Raw genomic sequence first — 24,486 nt, forward strand, 5'->3', positions numbered from 1 at the left:
AGTAGAAAATCACGCTGAGTGCAGAAACATTTTGGAAAAGGCGGATCAAGTGTGGCACGCAAATAGGTGTGGGGCATTAGCACGACTCCGTGTCTCTGTCCAAGAAGGAACTAAGGGTTCCACGAAAGTATCGTTGTGCGCAAGTAGATATAATTCTTTTAGTTTTCTGTTTCGTTGTTTTTAGCTTTACTTTGCCTTTCTTTTTTCCTTACTCTTGGATTGCTTTTTTTTTGTCACATGGTTTTTGTCCCATACATGACCTATTGTCTCCTTTATATGTTTTCTTGCTCTGCGCAATAAACTCAGTTTGAAGTTAGCGTTTGTGTTCTCTTGTCCTTTCGTCGTTGTTCTGCTTTCGCGCTATTACAATTGTCATCATCATACCAACTAGCCAAAACCGCCACGACTCCAAGTTATACACTACATCTGTTAATTTATGAAGCAGAAGCTTCTATATAAAAGCTAAAAAAATATCCAGAACCGATAATCAGCATCACATTGCAAGGAAAATCACAAAAGTCCAACCTGCCTCTGTAGCTGCTCGACAAGCCGAAGAGTGTCACCAGCTTGCCCGTAAGTTCACCTCTGAAGAGCAGCTACGCCAAACAGAAAATTACAACGCCTCCGCTCCAGATCCCAGCTATGCCCCAAGGTCTCTTGCGTAGCTCCCCATCCAACACAAAACTCGTGGACTCTCCTCGAAGCTTATCTACTGGTACGAGGTGCCTGACCCCGTTTTGGAGAAAACCTATTCCGTTCATTTTCTTATCGAAACAGTTTCCTGATAGAATGACGTGCGCCGACTTGCACATAACATTGTTCATGTTTCCCGCCTCAACCCGTACCATAATCTTCTGCCTAAAATATATTAGTCGAAAGAATGGCTCGCCCCGCCGCGGTGGTCTAGTGGCTAGGGTACTCGGCTGCTGACCCGTAGGTCGCGGGTTCAAATCCCGGCTGTGGCGGCTGCATTTCCGATGGAGGCGGAAATGTCGAGGCCCGTGTGCTCAGATTTGGGCGCACGTTAAAGAACCCCAGGTGGTCAAAATTTCCGGAGCTCTCCACTACGGCGTCTCTCATAATCATATGGTGGTTTTGGGACGTTAAACCCCACAAATCAATCGAAAGAATGGCTCTTTTTTCAGTGGGGGTGATTGTGAAGAAGGTGACGTGCCTACAGCGTGCAGCATCGCTAACGCTTGGGTAGCTCGGCTCGTGCTTCGGTTCGCTGCAGTGCCGTTCTTTGGACGGTTCTTCTCGCTGCCTCACCTTTGTCAACGAAGAAGTCTTAAAGACTAATAAACCTCCTCACACATCTAACATTGAACATTTTAGATTGCTTTTCTTTGATATACTGCTACCCCTCTTTCTCTTGATCCTCGATGCTTATGACAGCCTGTACGAACTGGGAACTACTTCTTAATATCGCACTCCCGAATGTAGCCTTGTTTCAGTTATCACTAAAACGTGTGATTGATGCCACATGATGTGGTTTTATAGTTGACTAAACTTATCGACTGTGCTTCGAGCATTCAAAGACAGAACTGTGATCGTTTTTAGCATCGGCTACCAGTTCTAAATGTTTTTATTGCGTTTTCCGTGCGCGAATGAAACGATGTGTGCTGTTTAAGGGGAACGAACGTTTTGCTTTAGTTTAATCCTGGTGCTTTTATCAAATCCCAAGTAAATGATTTCCTGTCAGCTTAGCCTGTCGAATGGTAACTTCAATGTAGCGATTCTTTCGGTCTGTCTACGGTTTGTCTACGCACCATGTGGCCAGCCTAGATCCATTCACTTCTCTACATCGGTTTTACAATTCACAATCTAAAGGTAATGAATAGATGACATTAGTGAGGTAAATGCGTGTGCGTGGGAACGTGTTAAGAAATTTTTTAATGTTTGTGCGGACATCCATGCAAGAGAGTCGATGGCGAGCCAGTGGCAGGTGGCACGTGCAGCGGCGGGCCGAGAAGAGAAGAAAAAAAAGAAGACGGGCATTTGGAATGCGCAGTAGGCTGAGCAACACATATTCAAACGACAAGCTGGACCTCGGCGTTGTCCCTGGAGGATGTCGTAGTCGTGCTTGCAGAAGGCTTGCCTTGTGGTTTTGACGGCAGCTCCAGGTTACACATGCCAGTCCAGGGCACTCTTAATTGAGCTCCTACTGGTTGTTCCTGGCGATCGAGGCGAAAGAGCAGAAGTACCTGACTGTGGTACAGACACCGGTTGCGGCTGCTGCTATGTCGGCGTTCAGGTCAGGAATGACTGATCCCTGATCACCGCTGCCACCTGTGACGGTTGAAGGCTGTGTGCAAACGTGAGGCCTCATAGAGGCCTTGTCTCTTATCGAAACCGCACGTGGGACGTGTGCCATCTGTGTGCCTGGGCTCGTCTTTGAAAAGGGTCATCTCCGAACATGACGTGCTGCCTCCTCTAGGTTCTTGTGCTATGAGCCGTGAGCTCTCATTGTTTCTTGTAGACTAGACACTCCGCGATCTTATAAATTTCAGTTTGGTTTAGGTGTGGTTTTTCTGAGCTTGTTTTTCTGATATTTTACAGATCCGTGGTCGTAATAAATGTTGTTGAGACTTACGCACGCATCAGCGCTTGTCGTTCGCTCCGTTAAACGTGTCCAGGTAAACGTGCATGATGAACCACCCCTTGGGACAGTGGGCCAATGATATCGATCATAGCTCGGTAAAATGAGTTGCGATAAGTAGCATATTCTCTAAAGGCGCATGACCATTGTGGTGTGACCTTGGCGGCGAGTTGACAGAACCTTAGAAAGGAAATTCTCCGTGTGAGTCATTTGAGCAGTCACTCGAGCGGCCCGTCGCCGAAGCGACTGGCGCAGTCTCTGTCGGCGGAGCAGACGACATGGCGCCATTGAGTCAGAGCGAGAGGGGCGCAACGCTCTTGCCTGTAACGAAAATCGGGAGTGAGCTGTCGAGGGTTGATCAAGAAACGCTCATTGAAGAGCAGCGTGAGCACCTCTCGTATAAAGCGCTAATGGAATGCATACTGTTGGAAACCAAGAAAAATAATGTTTCATTTTTGAGAAATCAGGACTCCTATATTGTAGTTACACAGATGTGCAACGTCGCAAGTATGAGCAGCTCTAGGTACCGCATAGGTATCATTGCCTTAAAGTGGCCGGTTGCTGAGGTGGAGCATGATACTCCGACAGCACAGCTTTGACATTCGCTGCAAAAAAAAAGGAAAGCTTAACGCTAATGCAGACGCATTGAGGCGTGCGTTTTGTAACCTCTCCACTTTTCGGTCCTCGCTGGCGATTTGGGGCGAGATTTTGTCCTCATGATGACCTTTGCTGAGCGCTCTCGTCCAGAGTGATCTCAAGAAGCCAAGTTTATGTTGTATTCTATTTTATTACGTTGTTGTGCGTGTACACATTTGAGTCATCATTTTAAGAGTATTGTGTCCAACAAGTGCTTCTTGATGTGGAGGGAACGAAATTCTGATAGACACGTAGCTAGGTATGTGTTGTATAAACTTTGTCATGTGTTCTGTCGGTAACCGAGGGAATTTGCTTGTGTCGTGTGTTTTCTGTTTTTGAATCGTTCTGGACAAGTTGCAGAACCATCGACAAGTGCTGAGACCGAAAATCGTCAGAAGAGACGAGCGAAGCTGGCCGACAAGTTGTGGCGACAAGCCAGTGGAGCTGGAATCCGTCCTCAAGAAGGAGATGTGTTCACGGAACTGAGTCTGGAGCTACATTCACCCCATGACCCTGGAGGCGAACCTTGAGGGACCTAGCGAACGAGCGTGCCCGACATCCTAGCCACTTGGGAGCAGCTCGTCTTTCAGGCGCATTGTCTGGTGGCGGGGTGCTGTTACGCCTGGGAGTCCACACCGAGCGTCAATGCTTTTGCAAAGGCAATCTGTGTCAAGGCCAGTGATCGAGACCGCCTGACGCGATCAACTCCACGGCGTCATCAAGCAGCCGCGCCGGTCTATCCTACGCAACGCCCAAGAAGCTCCCTCAGCCCACGAGCCCGATAAAGCAATCGGCGCCTTCCAGCCTGGCGAGTCTTACGCAATGCGTGGCACCATAACTCGTCCTTGGGTGCAACTACGCGCAGCGACTCTGAATTTGATGATCGTGACGCCGCAGAGTGGCGAATTCCCATGGGAGTATTCCGACATCACGGCCAGCGGCGCTTCTGGTTGGACGTTGGTGACGCAAAAGATCCACCCGGTGCCTATAAAAAAATCCAAGCAGTGCGTCGCCAGCAGTTGACCTATGCGTCAGAGAGAAGCCGACGTAAGCGTGCGAGAGGAGACACCTCGGCTCTTTGAGTCCCTAAGCTGCCAGCCCCGACGCCGCATATGTAACGCCTCAATTTCTATCCTATACGTAAACCTTGCCTTAACTCACCGTCGTCTCGTACGCTCGTCTATCAGCTCTGCGCAGAAGCTTCCGCAAGCTGAGTAACACACGCTACCAAACAGCTGGGGTCCTTGGCGGCGACGTTTGGAACAGTGGCGCCTTCGGGACCCTGTTGGCGTCGCGCCTTCGTAACACCATCGACCTCGCAAGACCCCAGTGAAGCTGCTTGGACTTGCAACACTCTTTCACAGCTGTTCCCGGGGGGCCTACAGCCCTTGCGCTTCGTTCCAAGATGAATTCAACCTACACCAGCAATCAGACTGACTCATCAGCCAGCGGTTGAGCAAATGACTAGTTAGACTTGACCTGGATAGGCTGAAGATGAACACGACGACTGAGACACCGACCATGAGGACAAGGGACTCGTTAGGTGGCAAGAACCAATGGCGACCATAGGAGGTCGCGGTGGATATTGACGGCGGAGTCGACGTACCATGGCCATGGTAAAGGCACGGTGTCAGTGGGCTGCACTGTAAGATCATTTCATTACCAAAACTCCATATTAGATGGAAGCCAGCTAGGGCGTTAGTTGACCCATAACGGGAGCTACTGGTAGTTATGATTCTGTTTTGTGCTTCGTTAATTTCGGATCCTTGCTTCCTGTACCCCGAGAGTATAAATTGTCTTTCTCTTGCCACTACAGTCTGCCGTCTCTCTCTCTGTCTATCCTTAGCGAGCACTGCCGAGTTAAATCTTGTCAGTTGTTTAGCGGCGTCTATCTTCTTTGAGTGCGATAGCGATTTCATGGACAATCTTGGTCGAATTTTTCCACCACAGCCAACGGCGTCGCACAACGTATATGTATATGTATCTATATATACGAAAATATGAGAAAAAAAAGAGAAATACTCCGGTGCGAGGAATCGAACTTGGGTCTTCTCAATCGTGAGTGCGAGACGTTAACCGCTGAGCCATCAAGGAGCACGTCTTTCCCCGTTCAAACGGCAAGCTATTTATATTCATGACTAACCGCTGATTGATATGTGGGGTTTAACGTCCCAAAACCACCATATGAATATGAGAGATGTTGTAGGGGAGGGCTCCGGAAATTTCTACCACCTGAGGTTCTTTAATGTGCACGCAAATCTACGACTTACCGCTGTTCAAGGGCATCTCGGGGAGCATTATCGGGTTTTCACTATTACCAGGAAGATGTCGCAATGAGCGCAAGTCGCCACATCACACGGCAGCGTGTGCTCTAATCACCCACGTGTACTTTGCCCCGCTCAGATGAGGGGACTGAAGCTCCCTCGCAAGCCTTTATCTCGACGTGGGGAGGATGTGAGAATCGCACGTCTTGGCTGTCCTCGAGCTCTACCAGGAACGATTTTGTTGTAGTACCGGGCACGCGAAGGTCACTGGAATCACTGTAGTCTCTGTTTGCGAAAAACATGCACTTCTCCGAGGCAGCGAAGTAACATCTGAGACTCTTATTTGTGTGCATCTATACCTGTAAGTACGTTTCGTGCAGAATTTGTGCGTGAGAAACGAGGGGCGCGTTTCGATCTGCTTTCCATTCTGCGCGTGCCTTTCCAACTTGTTGCTATCACTATCATTGCTTCGCTTTGCGGCAAAGCTGTGATATTTTTATTCATCATTCAGGTTTGTCGTCCGCGGGTTAAGCCGTTTAATTGTGTCGTTACCAACTCTCCGAACAATTACTCTGGCGTATGGCCAAGTAGCACAGTTTTTCCAAGAAGGACAGGGAAAAGAAAGACACAATACATTAGTCCCTGAGAACCTAAAAGTGTACGATACTGAGTCCTATGGCATGGTGATCAGTCATCAACTAGGGCAGCTCTCAACTCAATTGATGTCCCATGGCTCAGTGCTACGGAACATGGTTGTATAGACATTGAACGCGGTTGTATAGAACGTGGTTTTATAGACTCATAATTGACTTGTAGTAGATATAGGGAACATTGTTGCTTACGCACAGTGTTTCAGGGGACAAGTAGACTACTTCGAATTTCGACGTTTAGTCTAGCGCACTTGACGCAAAACGAGAAAAAACCAAGGAAAAGTAAGCCAGAGAGAATAGGTATAACACTGGTGCCGAAAAGTAACACTAGAGAAAGATGACCTTTTTACCCATAAGTGTATAAAGGTTTCCTCTCAGGAGAGGCGGCCATGCACACCTAACATCAATACATGGAGTGCACTTTCCATAATCTGCGCCTATGAGGGAGGGGGGGGAGGGGCGGCTGTATCCTCACAACGCTTGTGTGCACACCTTCATTCCTGATAAATGTTGCATTTTATGTTCCTGGCTGCTTTCCTATTTCCCAATCAAGTGCAGTAGAGAAGCGTGTTACCGTCGCCATCGTTAAAAGATAGTAGTAGGTACCAGCTAAGATAATTAGATATTTTAGCCCACAGATCACATATGAATTCATAGCGGTTTTTGATATATCTGGTGGAGATTAGCTGAGCATAAATTAGTAGCCAGGCAGAAGGCCTGAAATTGTCTGAAATATAGTACAACTTGTGCGCGTCGCTTAACCATAATTTTCGCGAAATAGGTTTGAACTGACTGGCACCTGTGCAAAGAAAACTGAAGATGCTTGAGTGCTAGACCCACCGTGATTTTTCAGACAGCGGCTGCTGTGAGCTTGTGGAGGGGCCCTCTCCGGATGCCCTGACTCGCAGCGTTACTGAACACGGAAAGGGAAGACCTCTGGCTTCTGGTGCCGATGCTGCACCGGCACCGCCGCTAATGCCTGAAATAAGCGGTAAAAACGAAATTCGCACGTAGCGTTGCTTGAAAACAGCAGATGTCAAATACACTGCTTTTCTCGGTTACGTGTATATCAATATCAGCCATTTCATTTTCACCATAATAGGTCTACCTAAAAGTTAAGAGACCCTTCAGCATTAGAAATAAAAACGCAAGTATGGGGAGATCAAAGCATGCGTTCAATAAATCTATACCACCTAAGTGGTAGCCCAGGCGCAAGCTGTTGTAACTGACTCTGAAACCTTAAAGTCGTGACAGCAAAGTCAATCAAAAATAAAATGGTCGAAAACTCCAGTTCCAACTTGTTCCTTTGAAACCAATAGATAACGTACTTTTGTTTGGGGACTGATGCACAAGAGGTCCGTCCATTGTGGCCAGTGGCTTTTGGTGTCGCTCGGGTAGAAAAAGCTCAGACGATCCAGGTTCAAGACCAGCGCTTCTGTCAGTCTTGAGGTCCCCGCAGTCTACGGTGAGTATTGGCAACATCTTTGAAGTGGCGGTTTCGCAACGAGATGGAGCAAGTGGCCACGTGTCACAACGTGAAGGAGACAGCGGCCAGAGAGCGCTGTCCAGCGCCGCGAATGGCACTATGGCTGGTGCAAGGGTGATATCGGTCTGCACTGTCTTGCACATATCTCTTGGTGGCTGCAGCAGCTGCTCTTGGTCCACCTAGAAAAAAAAACTTCTGTTGAACAATGCCGACGGTGCCGTGGCTATCCTATGCCTATGTGCATCAGTAGGCCAAACATTTAGGAACACCTTAACTTATAATTTAGGTATAGCCTAGTTAAAAATTTTACCTTATGATTTAGATGATAAAACTGTGCACTAATTGTGTATCCATTGTTTATTGTACACATTGCCGCCATTGCAGAAGGTATCAACGAGATATCTGCAGCGTTTCCTTCTCCGTTTCTATGGATTTTGAGTGCCACTGTGAGACTGTATATACCTTGTTTTCACTTTTTGCCGTCGACACCAACCCTATCACTTTGGCTGGTTCAGTAACAACAACCAACATGTCATTTCCTAATGATGCTTTGGGAGCTCCATGCTGAAAGGACGTATCTGACAGATGTTTAACGAGGAGTATTGCGAATCCGCTGCACTTTCGTGTCCTGGTCGATCCGAGGATTTAAAAGTTTTGATGGAGAACAAGGTTAATACAGATATTGCTAGCCACCTTGTTTTATATCGCAGTTGGGGTGACGTCTTCACAGCGTGCGGCTATGAGAGTGCTTCACAGATGCGGCTGGGCAGGTCAACTCTCAATTTCTTGCGGGAAAGCGAAACATTGGTACTGAAATAAGGCAGGTAATTGGGTAATTGACACTTGTTACAAGGAGGGAAAGATTTTAGCGAATTATCAAGAACACATCTTGGATACTATTTTTAATTACTCACGGTAAAGAACCCCAGGTGGCCGAAATTTTTGGAGCCTCCACTACGGCGTCTCTTATAATCATATAGTGGTTCTGGGACGTTAAACTCCAAATATCAATCAATCAATCAATCAATCAATCAATCAATCAATCAATCAATCAATCAATCAATCAATCAATCAATCAATCAATCAATCAAATCGATCAATCAATTTTTCATTATCTTTGGTATTAAAGCAATGCGGTTATGGCAGCAAATGCTCTGGAACACCTACATCGACGCCATCATCCTCTCGCTCGAACAGGTCTCGGCCGTCCAGCAAATGTTGCAGCTGGTCCCTACGTGGTGTGCTTCCTAGTAGCTGAAGACCACGGCGAATCCGCTGCACGGGAACCATGTCAGGCCAGGCGACGTCGGCACCTAGCTGCGTTGGACTTCCTACAAACTCTGGCAACTGGATGCCCTCACTCGAGCATCTGCGATCAAGCATTGAAAATGGAAAGTTTTACAACTGCGTAAACATGTTCACGTCTGCTCAACAGAATAAGCGTCCGTTTGTACATGTCTGACGTATGACGTCCATTGCCATAAAGAAATGAGTGAAGAAAATGAAACATTTTTCTGCCTGACTGAGGTTCGAAGTAGGCACACGCCGAAAAATATATGAATACATCAAACAATAATGATGCATTCTACCCATGGTGCAGAAACAAAGATAAAAGTAGAACACTTTCTACGAAAGCTACGTTAAATTTCATGGTAGTGAATAAAATGTTCGTACAGGACAATACTTAATACATCGCAGTGAATAAAGTCCACCAAAAGAATACAATTGAAGGCGTACATGCCGCCCTGAAATGATCAGTAAAATTTAATCAAGCAAAAGTTTGATCCTATATATACGTTTTCTAGACGCAAGATAAGCTTAAAATGCACATGGGGCCGTTTGGAGCGCTGACAAACATAAATAGTACATGCCATGTCGATGCGATCGGAAAACCACGATCTGGGAAAGATGCAGTCTACATTAGAACGGCACGGTTACATATTCTGCGAGGTCTTCATTTTAATTGTGAGTTTTTATGACAACTACACGTTGGCGCCACCATGTTTTCAAGAATCAAATGCTCTTTGCTTGTGATTGCAAGCCTGGGGAAGTGTTCGAGACAATGACCCAGTTTGACAGTCTCGCTTTGCGTGCAGCCTTGTCTCGTAACTCGGGTAAGTGATGTAACTACTGGCTCAGCTTTACATAACCAGAGAATATAAAGTACAAAAAAGCACTAGAACAAACCACATACACATTTGTCGAGGACTCGTCCAGTGTGTGTGCTTTGTGTCCCCGTGTTTTTCTCTAGCTGCATGAGCAACCCACCCTCTCACTTTACAACTTTTTCTCAGCCAGCTAATCAGTGCTCACTCAAAATGACCTCTATTATGAACTGCATTTAAAAACAAAATACAAAATCAGGCTTGTGAAAATAAAGTCTACGATACAGGCCAATGTCTCCGAAGAACATTGCAACACACTTTTTTTACAAAGAGTTCAGCTGTCTGTCTACCGAGTTCCTTTGTACTTTGTCGCAACTGCAAGACTATCATCGACATGGAATGAAGGTAGTCCGTGGAGTACAATCTTCACCGACGGAGACGGGGCGTGGCTTGGCGACGTTAGCGAAGGTGTCATCCAGAGGCTGGAGCTCACCGTGCAGCCGCAGACTACCACTGACTTGGTGCGCAAAGCCTCCACTTTGACAACAGCTAGCGAGACGAATTGGTGTACGTAAAGTGGAGTACACGTCTTGCTACAAGACCATTGTAACTCAGGTCGCCCTGTAATTCATCGTAAGGCGTCATATCTAAGGAGCAACACAGAACCTTTGTGTGCTTGCTTCTGACAAAAAAGGCGGCATTGGCGCTTATCACGGGACTTATACATTGTGAAAACGCTTGGTGGTCTGAGCTCTGTTTTATTGCAAAAGCGACTATACGCACACTCTTCGCCGATTTTCACCATCGGTGCCATCCTCTTGCCCCATATATATATATATATATATATATATATATATATATATATATATATATATATATATATATATATATATATATATATATATATATATGAAAAAAGGAAAACACACGTCGAAAAACGGAAAGGTTTCTTTACATTTCGGCCGTGGGACCGGCCTTCGTCATATATATATATATATATATATATATTTATATATAAATATATATATATATATATATATATATATATATATATATATATATATATAATGGGAAAAATTTACGCGTACGCCGAAAGAATAGGCAATAAAGTTGGCCATTGCACGTGGCACTGTATATTTTCATTAACCTTTTCTCTAGTCTAGTTGACCAGATTTCATCAAAGTATATGTATATATATATATGTATGTAAGGGAAAGAAGTGTATACCTAAGGACTCGTTTTCCCGTGTTTTGACATAATAATAATGAGATATAACAGACAATAATGCCAAGGAGTGTACAGGGGAAGTTATTAGAACCAATGGAATGTAAATAAGAAAGAAAAGTGGATAAACAATAACCAGCCGTGAGCAGGAATCGAACCTACGACCTTCAAATAACGTGTTCGACGGTCTAACCACTGAGCTACCACAGCGGCCTTCCCGCCATTCACTTTTTTGGGTTTATATGTGAATTTAGAAGTGGGAGTGTCAGTCAGCGCCATCAATAAGCCAAGCGACGAATGTGAAACACTCTTTTATGCGCATATGTGGCATCACGTAGCACGTTAACTTTTTTACGAACGGTCAGCTGATGAATAGTCTTTCGTATACAGCCTAATGACACCAAGCCTGTTAGTACGAGACCCTCGTAATGAATAAGGGAAAGAAGTGTATACCTAAGGGCTCGTTTTTCCATGTTTTGACACAATATTATTGAGATATAACACACAGTAATGCCAAGAAATGTACACGAAAAGTTATTAGAACCAATGGATAGTAAATAAGAAAGAAAAGTGGGTGAAAAAATAACTAGCCGTGAGCAGGAAATCGAACCTACGACCTTCAAATAACGTGTTCAATGCTCTAACCACTGAGCTACCACAGTGGCCTTCCATCCATACATTTTTCGGTTTGTGTATGAATTTAGAAGAAAGAATGTCAGTAAGCGCCATCTATAAGCCAAGCGACGAGTGTGGAACACTCTTTTATGCGCATATGTGGCGTCACTAGCACGTGAACTTTTTACGAACGGTCAGCTGATTAAAAGTCCCTCGTATACAACCTAATGACACCAAGTCTGTTAGTACGAGACCCTCGTAATGAATAAGGGAAATAAGTGTATACCTAAGGGCTCGTTTTTCTGTGTTTTGACACACTAATAATGAGATATAACAGACAGTAATGCCAAGGATTGTACAGGGGAAGTTATCTAGAGCCAATGGGACGTAAATAAGAAAGAAAAGTGGGTGAGAAATTAACCAGCCGTGAGCAGGAATCGAAAATTACGACCTTAGAATAACGTGTTCGATGCTATAACCACTGAGCTACCACAGTGGCCTTCCATCCATCCACTTTTTGGTTTATATATGAATTTAGAAGTAGGAATGTCAGTAAGCGCCATCTATAAGCCAAGCGACGAATGTGAAACACTCTTTTATGCGCATATGTGGCATCACGTAGCACGTGACTTTTTACGAACGGTCAGCTGATTAATAGTCCCTCGTATACAACCTAATAACACCAAGTTTGTTAGTACGAAACCCTCGTAATGAATAAGGGAAATAAGTGTATACCTAAGGACTCGTTTTTCCGTGTTAAGTTAAAAAACAACCAGCCGTGAGCAGGAAGTGAACCTACGACCTTCAAATAACGCGTTCGATGCTCGAACCACTGAGCTACTGCAGCGGCCTTTGCTCCCCCACTTTTTTGGGTTTATATGTGAATGTAGAAGTAGGAGTGTCAGTCAGCGATATCTATAAGCCAAGCGACGAATGTGAAACACTCTTTTATGCGCATATGTGGCGTCACGTAGCACATTAACTTTTTTTACAAGCGGGTAGCTGATTCATTGTCCCTCGTATATAACCTACTGACACGAAGTCTGCCAGTACGAGACTCGGGTTATTGAATAAGGGAAAAAAGTGTATACCTAAGGGCTCGTTTTTCCGTGTTTTGACACACTATTAATGAGATCTAACAGGCAGTAATGCCAAGGAATGTACAGGGGAAGTTATTAGAACCAATTGAATGTAAAAAAGAAAGAAAAGTGGGTGAAAAAAGAACCAACCCTGAGCGGGAAATCCAACCTACGACCTTCGAATAACGTGTTCGATGCTCTAACCACTGAGCTACCACAGCGGCCTTCCATTCATCCACTTTTTTGAATTATATATGAATTCTGAAGTAGCAATGTCAGTAAGCGCCATCTATAAGCCAAGCGACCAGTATGAAACAATCTTTTGCGCACATGTGGCGTCACGTAGCACGTGAACTTTTTTTACGAGTGGTCAGCTGAATAAAAGTCCCTCGTATACAACCTAATGACACCAAGTATGCCAGTACGAGACCCTCGTTAATGAATAAGGGAAAGAAGTGTATACCTAAGGGCTCGTTTTTCCGTGTTTTTACACAATAATGATGACATCTAACAGACAGTAATGCCAAGGAATGTACAGGGGAAGTTATTAGAACCAACGAATTGTAAATAAGGCAGAAAAGTGCGTGAAAAAATAACCAGCCGTGCACAGGAATGGAACCTACGACCTTCGAATAAAGCTTTCGATGCTCTAAGCACGGAGCTACCGCAGCGGCCTTCCCTAAACCTACGTTTTTGGGTTCATATGTGAATTTAGAAGTAGGAGTGTCAGTCAGCGCCATCTATAAGCCAAATGACGATTGTGAAACACTCTTTTATGCGCATATGAGGCGTCACGCAGCACGTGAACTATTTTTACGAGCAGGCAGCTGATTAATAGTCCCTCGTATACAACCTAATGACACCAAGTCTGCCAGTACGAGACCCTCGTTAATGAATAGGGGAAAGAGGCGTATACCTAAGGGCTCGTTTTTCCGTGTTTTGACACAATATAGTGAGATTTAACAGACAGTAATGCCAAGGAATGTACAGGGGTTGTTATTAGAACCAATGAAATGTAAATAAAAAAGAAAAGTGGGTGAAAAATTAACCAGCCATGACCAGGAATCGAACGTACGGCCTTCAAATAACGCGTTCGATGCTCTAGCCACTGAGCTACCACAATGGCCTTCCCTCCACCCACTTTTTTGTGTTTATATATGAATTTAGAAGTAGAAGTGTCAGTCAGCGCCATCTATAAGCCAAGGGACGAGTGTGAAACAGACTTTTATGCGCACATGTGGCGTCACGTAGCACGTGAACTTTTTTTCGAGCGGGCAGCTGATTAATAGTCCCTCGTATACAACCTAATGACACCAAGTCTGCCAGTGGGACAACCTCGTTAATGATTAAGGGAAAAAAGTGTATACCTAAGATTTCGTTTTTCCGTGTTTTGACACACTAATAATAAGATCTAACTGACAGTATTGTCAAGAAACTTAGAGGGGAAGTTACTAGAACCAAAGAAACGTAGATAAGAAAGAAAAGTGTGTGAGAAATTAACCAGCCGTGAGCAGAAGTAGAACATTACGACTTTTGAATAACGCGTTCGATGCTCTAACCACTGAGCCAGCACAGCGGCCTTTCCTCCATCCCCTTTGTTGTGTTTATATGTGATTGTAGAAGTAGGAGTGTCAGTCAGCGATATCTATAAGCCAAACGACGAATGTGAAACACACTTTTATGGGCATATGTGGCGTCACATAGCACGTTAACTTTTTTTACGAGTGGGCAGCTGATTCATAGTCCCTCGTATACAACCTAATGACACGAAGTCTGCCAGTACGAGACCCTCGTTAATGAATAAGGGAAAAAAGTGTATACCTAAGGGCTCGTTTTTCTGTGTTTTGACACACTAATAATGAGACCTAACTGACAGTATTGCCAAGGAATGTACAGGGAAATTTATTTAGAACCAAGGGAACGTAAATAAGAAAGAAAAGTGGGTGAGAAATTAACCAGCCGTGAGCAGGAATCGAAAACTACGACCTTCGAATGACGCGTTCGATGCTTTAACCACTGAGCTACCACAGCAGCCTTCCCTCCATCCACTTTTTGGGTTTATGTGTGAATGTAGAAGTAGGAGTGTCATTCAGCGATATCTATAAGCCAGGCCACGAATGTGAAACACTCTTCTATGCGCATATGTGGCGTCACGTAGCACGTTAACTTTTTTACGAGCGAGCAGCTGAATAATAGTCCCTCGTATACAACCTAATGACACTAAGTCTGCCAGTACGAGACCCTCGTTAAAGAATAAGGGAAAAAATTGTATACCTAAGGGCTCGTTTTTCCGTGTTTTGACACATTATTAATCAGATCTAACAGACATTAATGCCATGGAATTCACAGGGGAAGTTATTAGAACCAATGAAATGTAAATAAAAAAGAAATGTGGGTGAAAAAACAACCAGCCGTGAGCAGGAATCGAACCTACCACCTTCGAATAACGCGTTTTATGCTCTAACCACTAAGCTACTGCAGCGGCCTTTGTTCCACCCACTTTTTCGGGTTGATATGTGAATCCAGAAGTAGGATTGTCAGTCAGCGCCATCTATAGGCCAAGCGACGAGTGTGAAACACTCTTTTATGTGCATATGTGGCGTCACGTAGCACGTGAACTTTTTTTACGAATGGTCAGCTGAATAATGGTTCTCGTATACAACCATATGACACCAAGTCTGTTAGTACGAGATCTCGTAATAAGAGAAATAAGTGTATACCTAGGGGCTCGTTTTTCCGTGTTTTTACACAATAATGATGAGATCTAACAGACAGTAATGCCAAGGAATGTACAGGGGAAGTAATTAAAACCAACGATTTGTAAATAAGGCAGAAAAGTGCGTGAAAAAATAACCAGCCGTGCGCAGAAATGGAACCTACGACCTTCGAATAACGCGTTAGATGCTCTAACCACTGAGCTACCACAGCGGTCTTTCCTCCATTCACTTTTTTGGGTTTATATGTGAATGTAGAAGTAGGAGTGTCAGTCAGCGATATCTATAACCCAAGCGACGAATGTGAAACACTCTTTTATGCTCATTTGTGGCGTCACGTAGCACGTTAACTTTTTTACGAGCGGGCAGCTGATTCACAGCCCATCGTACACAACCTATTGACACCAAGTCTGCCAGTTCGAGACCCTCGTTAATGAATAAGGGAAAGAAGTGTATACCTGAGGGCTCGTTTTTCTGTGTTTTGACACAATAATATTGAGATCTAACAGACAGTAATGCCAAAGAATGTACAAGGGAAGTTACTAGAACCAATGGAATGTAAATACGAAAGAAAAGTGGGAGAAAAAATAACCAGCCGTGAGCAGGAATAGAACCTACGACCTTCGAATAACGCTTTCGATGCTCTAACCACTGAGCTACTGCAGCGGCCTTTGCTCCACCCACTTTTTTGGGTTTATATGTGAATTTAGAAGTAGGAGTGTCAGTCAGCGCCATCTATAGGCCAAGCGACGAGTGTGAAACACTCTTTTATGCGCATATGTGGCGTCACGTAGCAGGTTAACTTTTTTACGAATGGTCAGCTGATTAATAGTCCCTCGTATACAACCTAACGACACCAAGTCTGTTAGTACGAGATCCTCGTAATGAATAAGGGAAATAAGTGTATACCTAAGGGCTCGTTGTTTCGTGTTTTGACACAAATAATGAAATATAACAAACAGTAATTCCAATGATTGTACAGGGGAAGTTATTAGAACCAATTGAATGTAAATAAAAAAGAAAAGTGGGTGAAAATTTAACCAGCCGTGAGCAGAAATCGAACGTACGATCTTCAAATAACGCTTTCGATGCTCTAGCCACTGAGCTACCACAATGGCCTTCCCTCCACCAATTTTTTGTGTTTATATATGAATTTAGAAGTAGGAGGGTCAGTCAGCGCGATCTATAATCGAAGGGGCGAGTGTGAAACAGACTTTTATGCGCACATGTGGCGTCACGTAGCACGTTAACTTTTTTACGAGCGGGCAGCTGATTCACAGCCCCTCGTACACAACCTATTGACACCAAGTCTGCCAGTTCGAGACCCTCGTTAATGAATAAGGGAAAGAAGTGTATACCTAAGGGCTCGTTTTTCCGTGTTTTGACACAATAATAATGAGATATAACAGACAGTAATGCCAAAGAATGTACAAGGGAAGTTACTAGAACCAATGGAATGTAAATACGAAAGAAAAGTGGGAGAAAAATTAACCAGCCGTGAGCAGAAATAGAACCTACGACCTAGAATAACGCTTTCGATGCTCTAAGCACGGAGCTACCGCAGATGCCTTCCCTACATCTACGTTTTTGGGTTCATATGTGAATTTAGAAGTAGGAGTGTCAGTCAGCGCCATGTATAAGCCAAATGACGATTGTCAAACACTCTTTTATGCACATATGAGGCGTCACGCAGCACGTGAACATTTTTTACGAGCGGGCAGCTGATTAATAGTCCCTCGTATACAACCTAATGACACCAAGTCTGCCAGTACGAGACCCTCGTTAATGAATAGGGGAAAGAGATGTATACCTATGGGCTCGTTTTTCCGTGTTTTGACACAATATAATGAGATTTAACAGACAGTAATGCCAAGGAATGTACAAGGGTTGTTATTAGAACCAATGAAATTTAAATAAAAAAGAAAAGTGGGTGAAAAATTAACCAGCCGTGAGCAGGAATCGAACGTACGACCTTCAAATAACGCGTTCGATGCTCCAGCCACTGAGCTACCACAATGGCCTTCCCTCCAGCCACTTTTTTGTGTTTATATATGAATTTAGAAGTAGGAGTGTCAGTCAGCGCCTACTCTAAGCGAAGGGGCGAGTGTGAAACAGACTTTTATGCGCACATGTGGCGTCACGTAGCACGTGAACTTTTTTTCGAGCGGGCAGCTGATTAATAGTCCCTCGTATACAACCTAATGACACCAAGTCTGCCAGTGGGACAACCTCGTTAATGATTAAGGGAAAAAAGTGTATACCTAAGATCTCGTTTTTCCGTGTTTTGACACACTAATAATAAGATCTAACTGACAGTATTGTCAAGGAACTTAGAGGGGAAGTTACTAGAACCAAAGAAACGTAGATAAGAAAGAAAAGTGTGTGAGAAATTAACCAGCCGTGAGCAGAAGTAGAACATTACGACTTTTGAATAACGCGTTCGATGCTCTAACCACTGAGCCAGCACAGCGGCCTTTCCTCCATCCCCTTTGTTGTGTTTATATGTGATTGTAGAAGTAGGAGTGTCAGTCAACGATATCTATAAGCCAAACGACGAATGTGAAACACACTTTTATGGGCATATGTGGCGTCACATAGCACGTTAACTTTTTTTACGAGTGGGCAGCTGATTCATAGTCCCTCGTATACAACCTAATGACACGAAGTCTGCCAGTACGAGACCCTCGTTAATGAATAAGGGAAAAAAGTGTATACCTAAGGGCTCGTTTTTCTGTGTTTTGACACACTAATAATGAGACCTAACTGACAGTATTGCCAAGGAATGTACAGGGAAATTTATTTAGAACCAAGGGAACGTAAATAAGAAAGAAAAGTGGGTGAGAAATTAACCAGCCGTGAGCAGGAATCGAAAACTACGACCTTCGAATGACGCGTTCGATGCTTTAACCACTGAGCTACCACAGCAGCCTTCCCTCCATCCACTTTTTGGGTTTATGTGTGAATGTAGAAGTAGGAGTGTCATTCAGCGATATCTATAAGCCAGGCCACGAATGTGAAACACTCTTCTATGCGCATATGTGGCGTCACGTAGCACGTTAACTTTTTTACGAGCGAGCAGCTGAATAATAGTCCCTCGTATACAACCTAATGACACTAAGTCTGCCAGTACGAGACCCTCGTTAAAGAATAAGGGAAAAAATTGTATACCTAAGGGCTCGTTTTTCCGTGTTTTGACACATTATTAATCAGATCTAACAGACATTAATGCCATGGAATTCACAGGGGAAGTTATTAGAACCAATGAAATGTAAATAAAAAAGAAATGTGGGTGAAAAAACAACCAGCCGTGAGCAGGAATCGAACCTACCACCTTCGAATAACGCGTTTTATGCTCTAACCACTAAGCTACTGCAGCGGCCTTTGTTCCACCCACTTTTTCGGGTTAATATGTGAATCCAGAAGTAGGATTGTCAGTCAGCGCCATCTATAGGCCAAGCGACGAGTGTGAAACACTCTTTTATGTGCATATGTGGCGTCACGTAGCACGTGAACTTTTTTTACGAATGGTCAGCTGAATAATGGTTCTCGTATACAACCATATGACACCAAGTCTGTTAGTACGAGATCTCGTAATAAGAGAAATAAGTGTATACCTAGGGGCTCGTTTTTCCGTGTTTTTACACAATAATGATGAGATCTAACAGACAGTAATGCCAAGGAATGTACAGGGGAAGTAATTAAAACCAACGATTTGTAAATAAGGCAGAAAAGTGCGTGAAAAAATAACCAGCCGTGCGCAGAAATGGAACCTACGACCTTCGAATAACGCGTTAGATGCTCTAACCACTGAGCTACCACAGCGGTCTTTCCTCCATTCACTTTTTTGGGTTTATATGTGAATGTAGAAGTAGGAGTGTCAGTCAGCGATATCTATAAGCCAAGCGACGAATGTGAAACACTCTTTTATGCTCATTTGTGGCGTCACGTAGCACGTTAACTTTTTTACGAGCGGGCAGCTGATTCACAGCCCATCGTACACAACCTATTGACACCAAGTCTGCCAGTTCGAGACCCTCGTTAATGAATAAGGGAAAGAAGTGTATACCTGAGGGCTCGTTTTTCTGTGTTTTGACACAATAATATTGAGATCTAACAGACAGTAATGCCAAAGAATGTACAAGGGAAGTTACTAGAACCAATGGAATGTAAATACGAAAGAAAAGTGGGAGAAAAAATAACCAGCCGTGAGCAGGAATAGAACCTACGACCTTCGAATAACGCTTTCGATGCTCTAACCACTGAGCTACTGCAGCGGCCTTTGCTCCACCCACTTTTTTGGGTTTATATGTGAATTTAGAAGTAGGAGTGTCAGTCAGCGCCATCTATAGGCCAAGCGACGAGTGTGAAACACTCTTTTATGCGCATATGTGGCGTCACGTAGCACGTGAACATTTTTTACGAGCGGGCAGCTGATTAATAGTCCCTCGTATACAACCTAATGACACCAAGTCTGCCAGTACGAGACCCTCGTTAATGAATAGGGGAAAGAGATGTATACCTATGGGCTCGTTTTTCCGTGTTTTGACACAATATAATGAGATTTAACAGACAGTAATGCCAAGGAATGTACAAGGGTTGTTATTAGAACCAATGAAATTTAAATAAAAAAGAAAAGTGGGTGAAAAATTAACCAGCCGTGAGCAGGAATCGAACGTACGACCTTCAAATAACGCGTTCGATGCTCCAGCCACTGAGCTACCACAATGGCCTTCCCTCCAGCCACTTTTTTGTGTTTATATATGAATTTAGAAGTAGGAGTGTCAGTCAGCGCCCACTATAAGCGAAGGGGCGAGTGTGAAACAGACTTTTATGCGCACATGTGGTGTCACGTAGCACGTGAACTTTTTTTCAAGCGAGCAGCTGAATAATAGTCCCTCGTATACAACCTAATGACACCAAGTGTGCCAGTAGGACAACCTCGTTAATGATTAAGGGAAAAAAGTGTATACCCAAGGACTCGTTTTTCTGTGTTTTAACACAATAATAATGAGATCTAACACACAGTAAAGCAAAGGAATGTACAGGGGAAGTTATAAGAACCAATGGAATGTAGATAAGAAGAAAGAAATGTGGATCAAAAAATAACCAGCCGTGAGCAGGAATCGAACCTACGACCTTCGAATAACGCGTTCGATGCTCTAACCACTGAGCTACCACAACGGCCTTCCCTCCATCCACTTTTTGGTTTATATATGAATTCTGAAGTAGCAATGTCAGTAAGCGCTATCTATAAGCCAAGCGACGAGTGTGAAACACTCTTTTGCGCATGAATGGCGTCACGTAGCACGTTAACTTTTTACGAACGGTCAGCTGAATAATAGTCCCTCGTATACAACCAAATGACACCAAGTCTGTTAGTACGAGACCCTCGTAATGAATAAGAGAAATAAGTGTATACCTAAGGACTCGTTTTTCTGTATTTTGACACTTTAATAATGAGATCTAACACACAGTAATGCCAAGAGATGTACAGGGGAAGTTATTAGATTCAATGGATAGTAATTAAGAAAGAAAAGTGGGTGAAAAAACAACCAGCCTTGAGCAGGAATCGAACCTACAACCTTCGAATAACGCGTTCGAAGCTCTAACCACTGAGCTACTGCAGCCACCTTCCCTCCACCCACTTTTTTGGGTTTATATGTGAACTTAGAAGTAGGAGTGTCAGTCATCGCCATCTATAGGTCAAGCGACGAGTGTGAAACACCCTTTTATGCGCATATGTGGCGTCACGTAGCACGTGAACGTTTTTACGGACGGTCAGCTTATTAATAGTCCCTCGTATACAACGTAATGACACCAAGTCTGTCAGTACGAGACCCTGGTTAAAGAATAAGGGAAAAAAGTGTATACATAAGGGCTCGTTTTTCCGTGGTTTGACACAATAATAATGAGATCTAACAGACAGTAATGCCAAGGATTGTACAGGGGAAGTTATTAGAACCAATTGAATGTAAATGAGAAAGAAAAGTGGGTGAAAAAAGAACCGGCCGTGTGCAGGCAATCGAACCTATGACCTTCGGTTAACGTGTTCGATGCTCTAACCACTGAGCTACCACAACGGCCTTCCATCCATCCACTTTTTTGGTTTATATATAATTTTAGAAGTAGCAATGACAGTAATCGCCATCTATAAGCCAAGCGACGAGTGTGAAACACTCTTTTATGCGCATATGTGGCGTCACGTAGCACGGTAACTTTTTTACGAATGGTCAGCTGATTAATAGTCCCTCGTATACAACCTAAGGACACCAAGCCTGTTATTACGAGACCCTCGTAATGAATAAGGGAAATAAGTGTATACCTAAGTGCTCGTTTTTTCGTGTTTTGACCCAAATAATGAGATATAACAGACAGTAATGCCAAGGATTGTACAGGGGAAGTTATTAGAACCAATCGAATGTAAATGAGAAAGAAAAGTGGGTGAAAAAAGAACCAGCCGTGAGCAGGCAATCGAACCTATGACCTTCGATTAACGTGTTCGATGCTCTAACCACTGAGCTACCATAGCGGCCTTCCATCCATCCACTTTTTTGGTTTATATATGATTTTAGAAGTAGCAATGTCAGTAAGCGCCATCTATAAGCCAAGCGACGAGTTTGAAACACTCTTTTATGCGCATATGTGGCTTCACGTAGCACGTGAACGTTTTACGAACGGTCAGCTGATTAATAGTCCCTCGTATACAACCAAATGACACCAAGTCTGTTAGTACGAGACTCTCGTAATGAATAGGAGAAATAAGTGTATAATTAAGGGCTCTTTTTTCCGTGTTTTTACACAATAATAATGAGATCTAACACACAGTAATGCCAAGAGATTTACAGGGGAAGTTATTAGAACCAATGAAATGTAAATAAGAAAGAAAAGTGGGTGAAAAATTAACCAGCCGTGAGCAAGAATCGAACCTACGATCTTTGAATAACGCGTTCGATGCTCTAACCACTGAGCTACCACAGCGGCCTTCCCTCCATCCACTTTTTTGGGTTTATATATGATTGTGGAAGTAGGAGTGTCAGTCAGCGAAATCTATAAGCCAAGCGACGAATGTGAAACACTCTTTTATGCGCATGTGTGGCATCACGTAGCACGTTAACTTTTTTACGAGCGGGCAGCTGATTCATAGTCCCTCGTATACAACCTAATGACACCAAGTCTGCCCGTACGAGACCCTCGTTAAAGAATAAGGCAAAAAAGTGTATACCTAAGGGCTCGTTTTTCCGTGTTTTGACACAATAATAATGAGATCTAACAGACAGTAATGCCAAGGAATGTACAGGGGAAGTTATCAGAACCAATGAAATGTAAATAAGAAAGAAAAGTAAGTGAAAAAACAACCAGCCGTGAGCTGGAATCGAATCTACGACCTTCGAATAACGCGTTCGATGCTCTAACCACTGAGCTACCACAGCGCCCTCCCTCCATTCACTTTTTTGGGTTTATATGTGAATTTAAAAGTAGGAGTGTCAGTCAGCGCCATTTATAAGCCAAGCGACGAATGTGAAACACTCTTTTATGCGCATATGTGGCGTCACGTAGCACGTTAAGTTTTTTACGAACAGTCAGCTGATTAATAGTCCCTCGTACACAACCTAATGACACCAAGTCTGTTAGTACGAGACCCTCGTGATGAATAAGGCAAATAAGTGTTTACCTAAGGGCTCGTTTTTTCGTGTTTTGACACAAATAATGAGATATAACAGACAGTAATGCCAAGGATTGTACAGGGGAAGTTATTAGAACCAATTGAATGTAAATAAGAAAGAAAAGTGGGTGAAAACGTAACCAGCCGTGAGCAGGAAATTGAACCTACGACCTCCGAATAACGTATTCGATGCTCTAACCACTGAGCTACCACAGCAGCCTTCCATCCATTCACATTTTTGGTTTATACATGAATTTAGAAGTAGGAATGTCAGTAAGTGCCATCTATAGGCCAAGCGACGAGTGTGAAACACTCTTTTATGCGCATATGTGGCGTCACGTAGCACGTTAACTTTTTTACGAGAGGGCAGCTGATTGATAGTACCTCGTATACAACCTAATGAAACCAAGTCTGCATGTACGAGACCCTCGTTAAAGAATAAGGGAAAAAAGTGTATACATAAGGGCTCGTTTTTCCGTGGTTTGACACAATAATAATGAGATCTAACAGACAGTAATGCGAAGGATTGTACAGGGGAAGTTATTAGAACCAATTGAATGTAATTGAGAAAGAAAAGTGGGTGAAAAAAGAACCAGCTGTGAGCAGGCAATCGAACCTACGACCTTCGATTAACGTGTTCGATGCTCTAACCACTGAGCTACCACAACGGCCTTCCATCCATCCACTTTTTTGGTTTATATATGATTTTAGAAGTAGCAATGTCAGTAATCATCATTTATAAGCCAAGCGACGAGTGTGAAACACTCTTTTATGCGCATATGTGGCGTCACGTAGCACGGTAACTTTTTTACGAATGGTCAGCTGATTATTAGTCCCTCGTATACAACCTAAGGACACCAAGCCTGTTAGTACGAGACCCTCGTAATGAATAAGGGAAATAAGTGTAAACCTAAGGGCTCGTTTTTCCGTGTTTTGACACAATAATAATGAGATCTAACACACAGTAATGCCAAGAGATTTACAGGGGAAGTTATTAGAACCAATGGATAGTAATTAAGAAAGAAAAGTGGGAGAAAAAATAACTAGCCGTAAGCAGGAATAGAACCTGCGACCTTCGAATAACGCGTTCGATGCTCTAAGCACGGAGCTACCGAAGCAGCCTTCCATACATCCACGTTTTTGGGTTCATATGTGAATTTAGTAGTAGGAGTGTCAGTCAGCGCCATCTATAAGCCAAATGACGATTGTGAAACACTCTTTTATGCGCATATGAGGCGTCACGCAACACGTGAACATTTTTTACGAGCGGGCAGCTGATTAATAGTCCCTCTTATACAACCTAATGACACCAAGTCTGCCAGTACGAGACCCTCGTTATTGAATAAGGGATATAAGTGTATACCTAAGGGCTCGTTTTTTCCGTGTCTTTACACATTAATAATGAGATCTAACAGACAGTAATGCCAAGGAATGTACAGGGGTTGTTATTA

The 24,486-nt window shown here is 43.6% G+C and overlaps 1 protein-coding gene across 1 annotated transcript in view; it reads right to left on the reverse strand.

Moving 5' to 3' along the window:
* The window catches only part of LOC119173296 (uncharacterized), a 1,087,060-nt gene that overhangs the window by 39,169 nt on the left and 1,023,405 nt on the right, over positions 1-24,486 (reverse strand). Inside the window, exons 8-10 of the mRNA XM_075896327.1 lie at positions 8,803-9,004; positions 7,478-7,814; positions 6,990-7,128 (exon numbers count right to left, since the gene is read on the reverse strand). Coding sequence (XP_075752442.1) covers positions 6,990-7,128; positions 7,478-7,814; positions 8,803-9,004 — 678 coding nt within the window. The remainder of the gene's footprint in view (positions 1-6,989; positions 7,129-7,477; positions 7,815-8,802; positions 9,005-24,486) is intronic.

This window comes from Rhipicephalus microplus, chromosome 5 (genome assembly GCF_043290135.1).
Source record: "Rhipicephalus microplus isolate Deutch F79 chromosome 5, USDA_Rmic, whole genome shotgun sequence".
Lineage (NCBI taxonomy): Eukaryota > Metazoa > Arthropoda > Arachnida > Ixodida > Ixodidae > Rhipicephalus > Rhipicephalus microplus.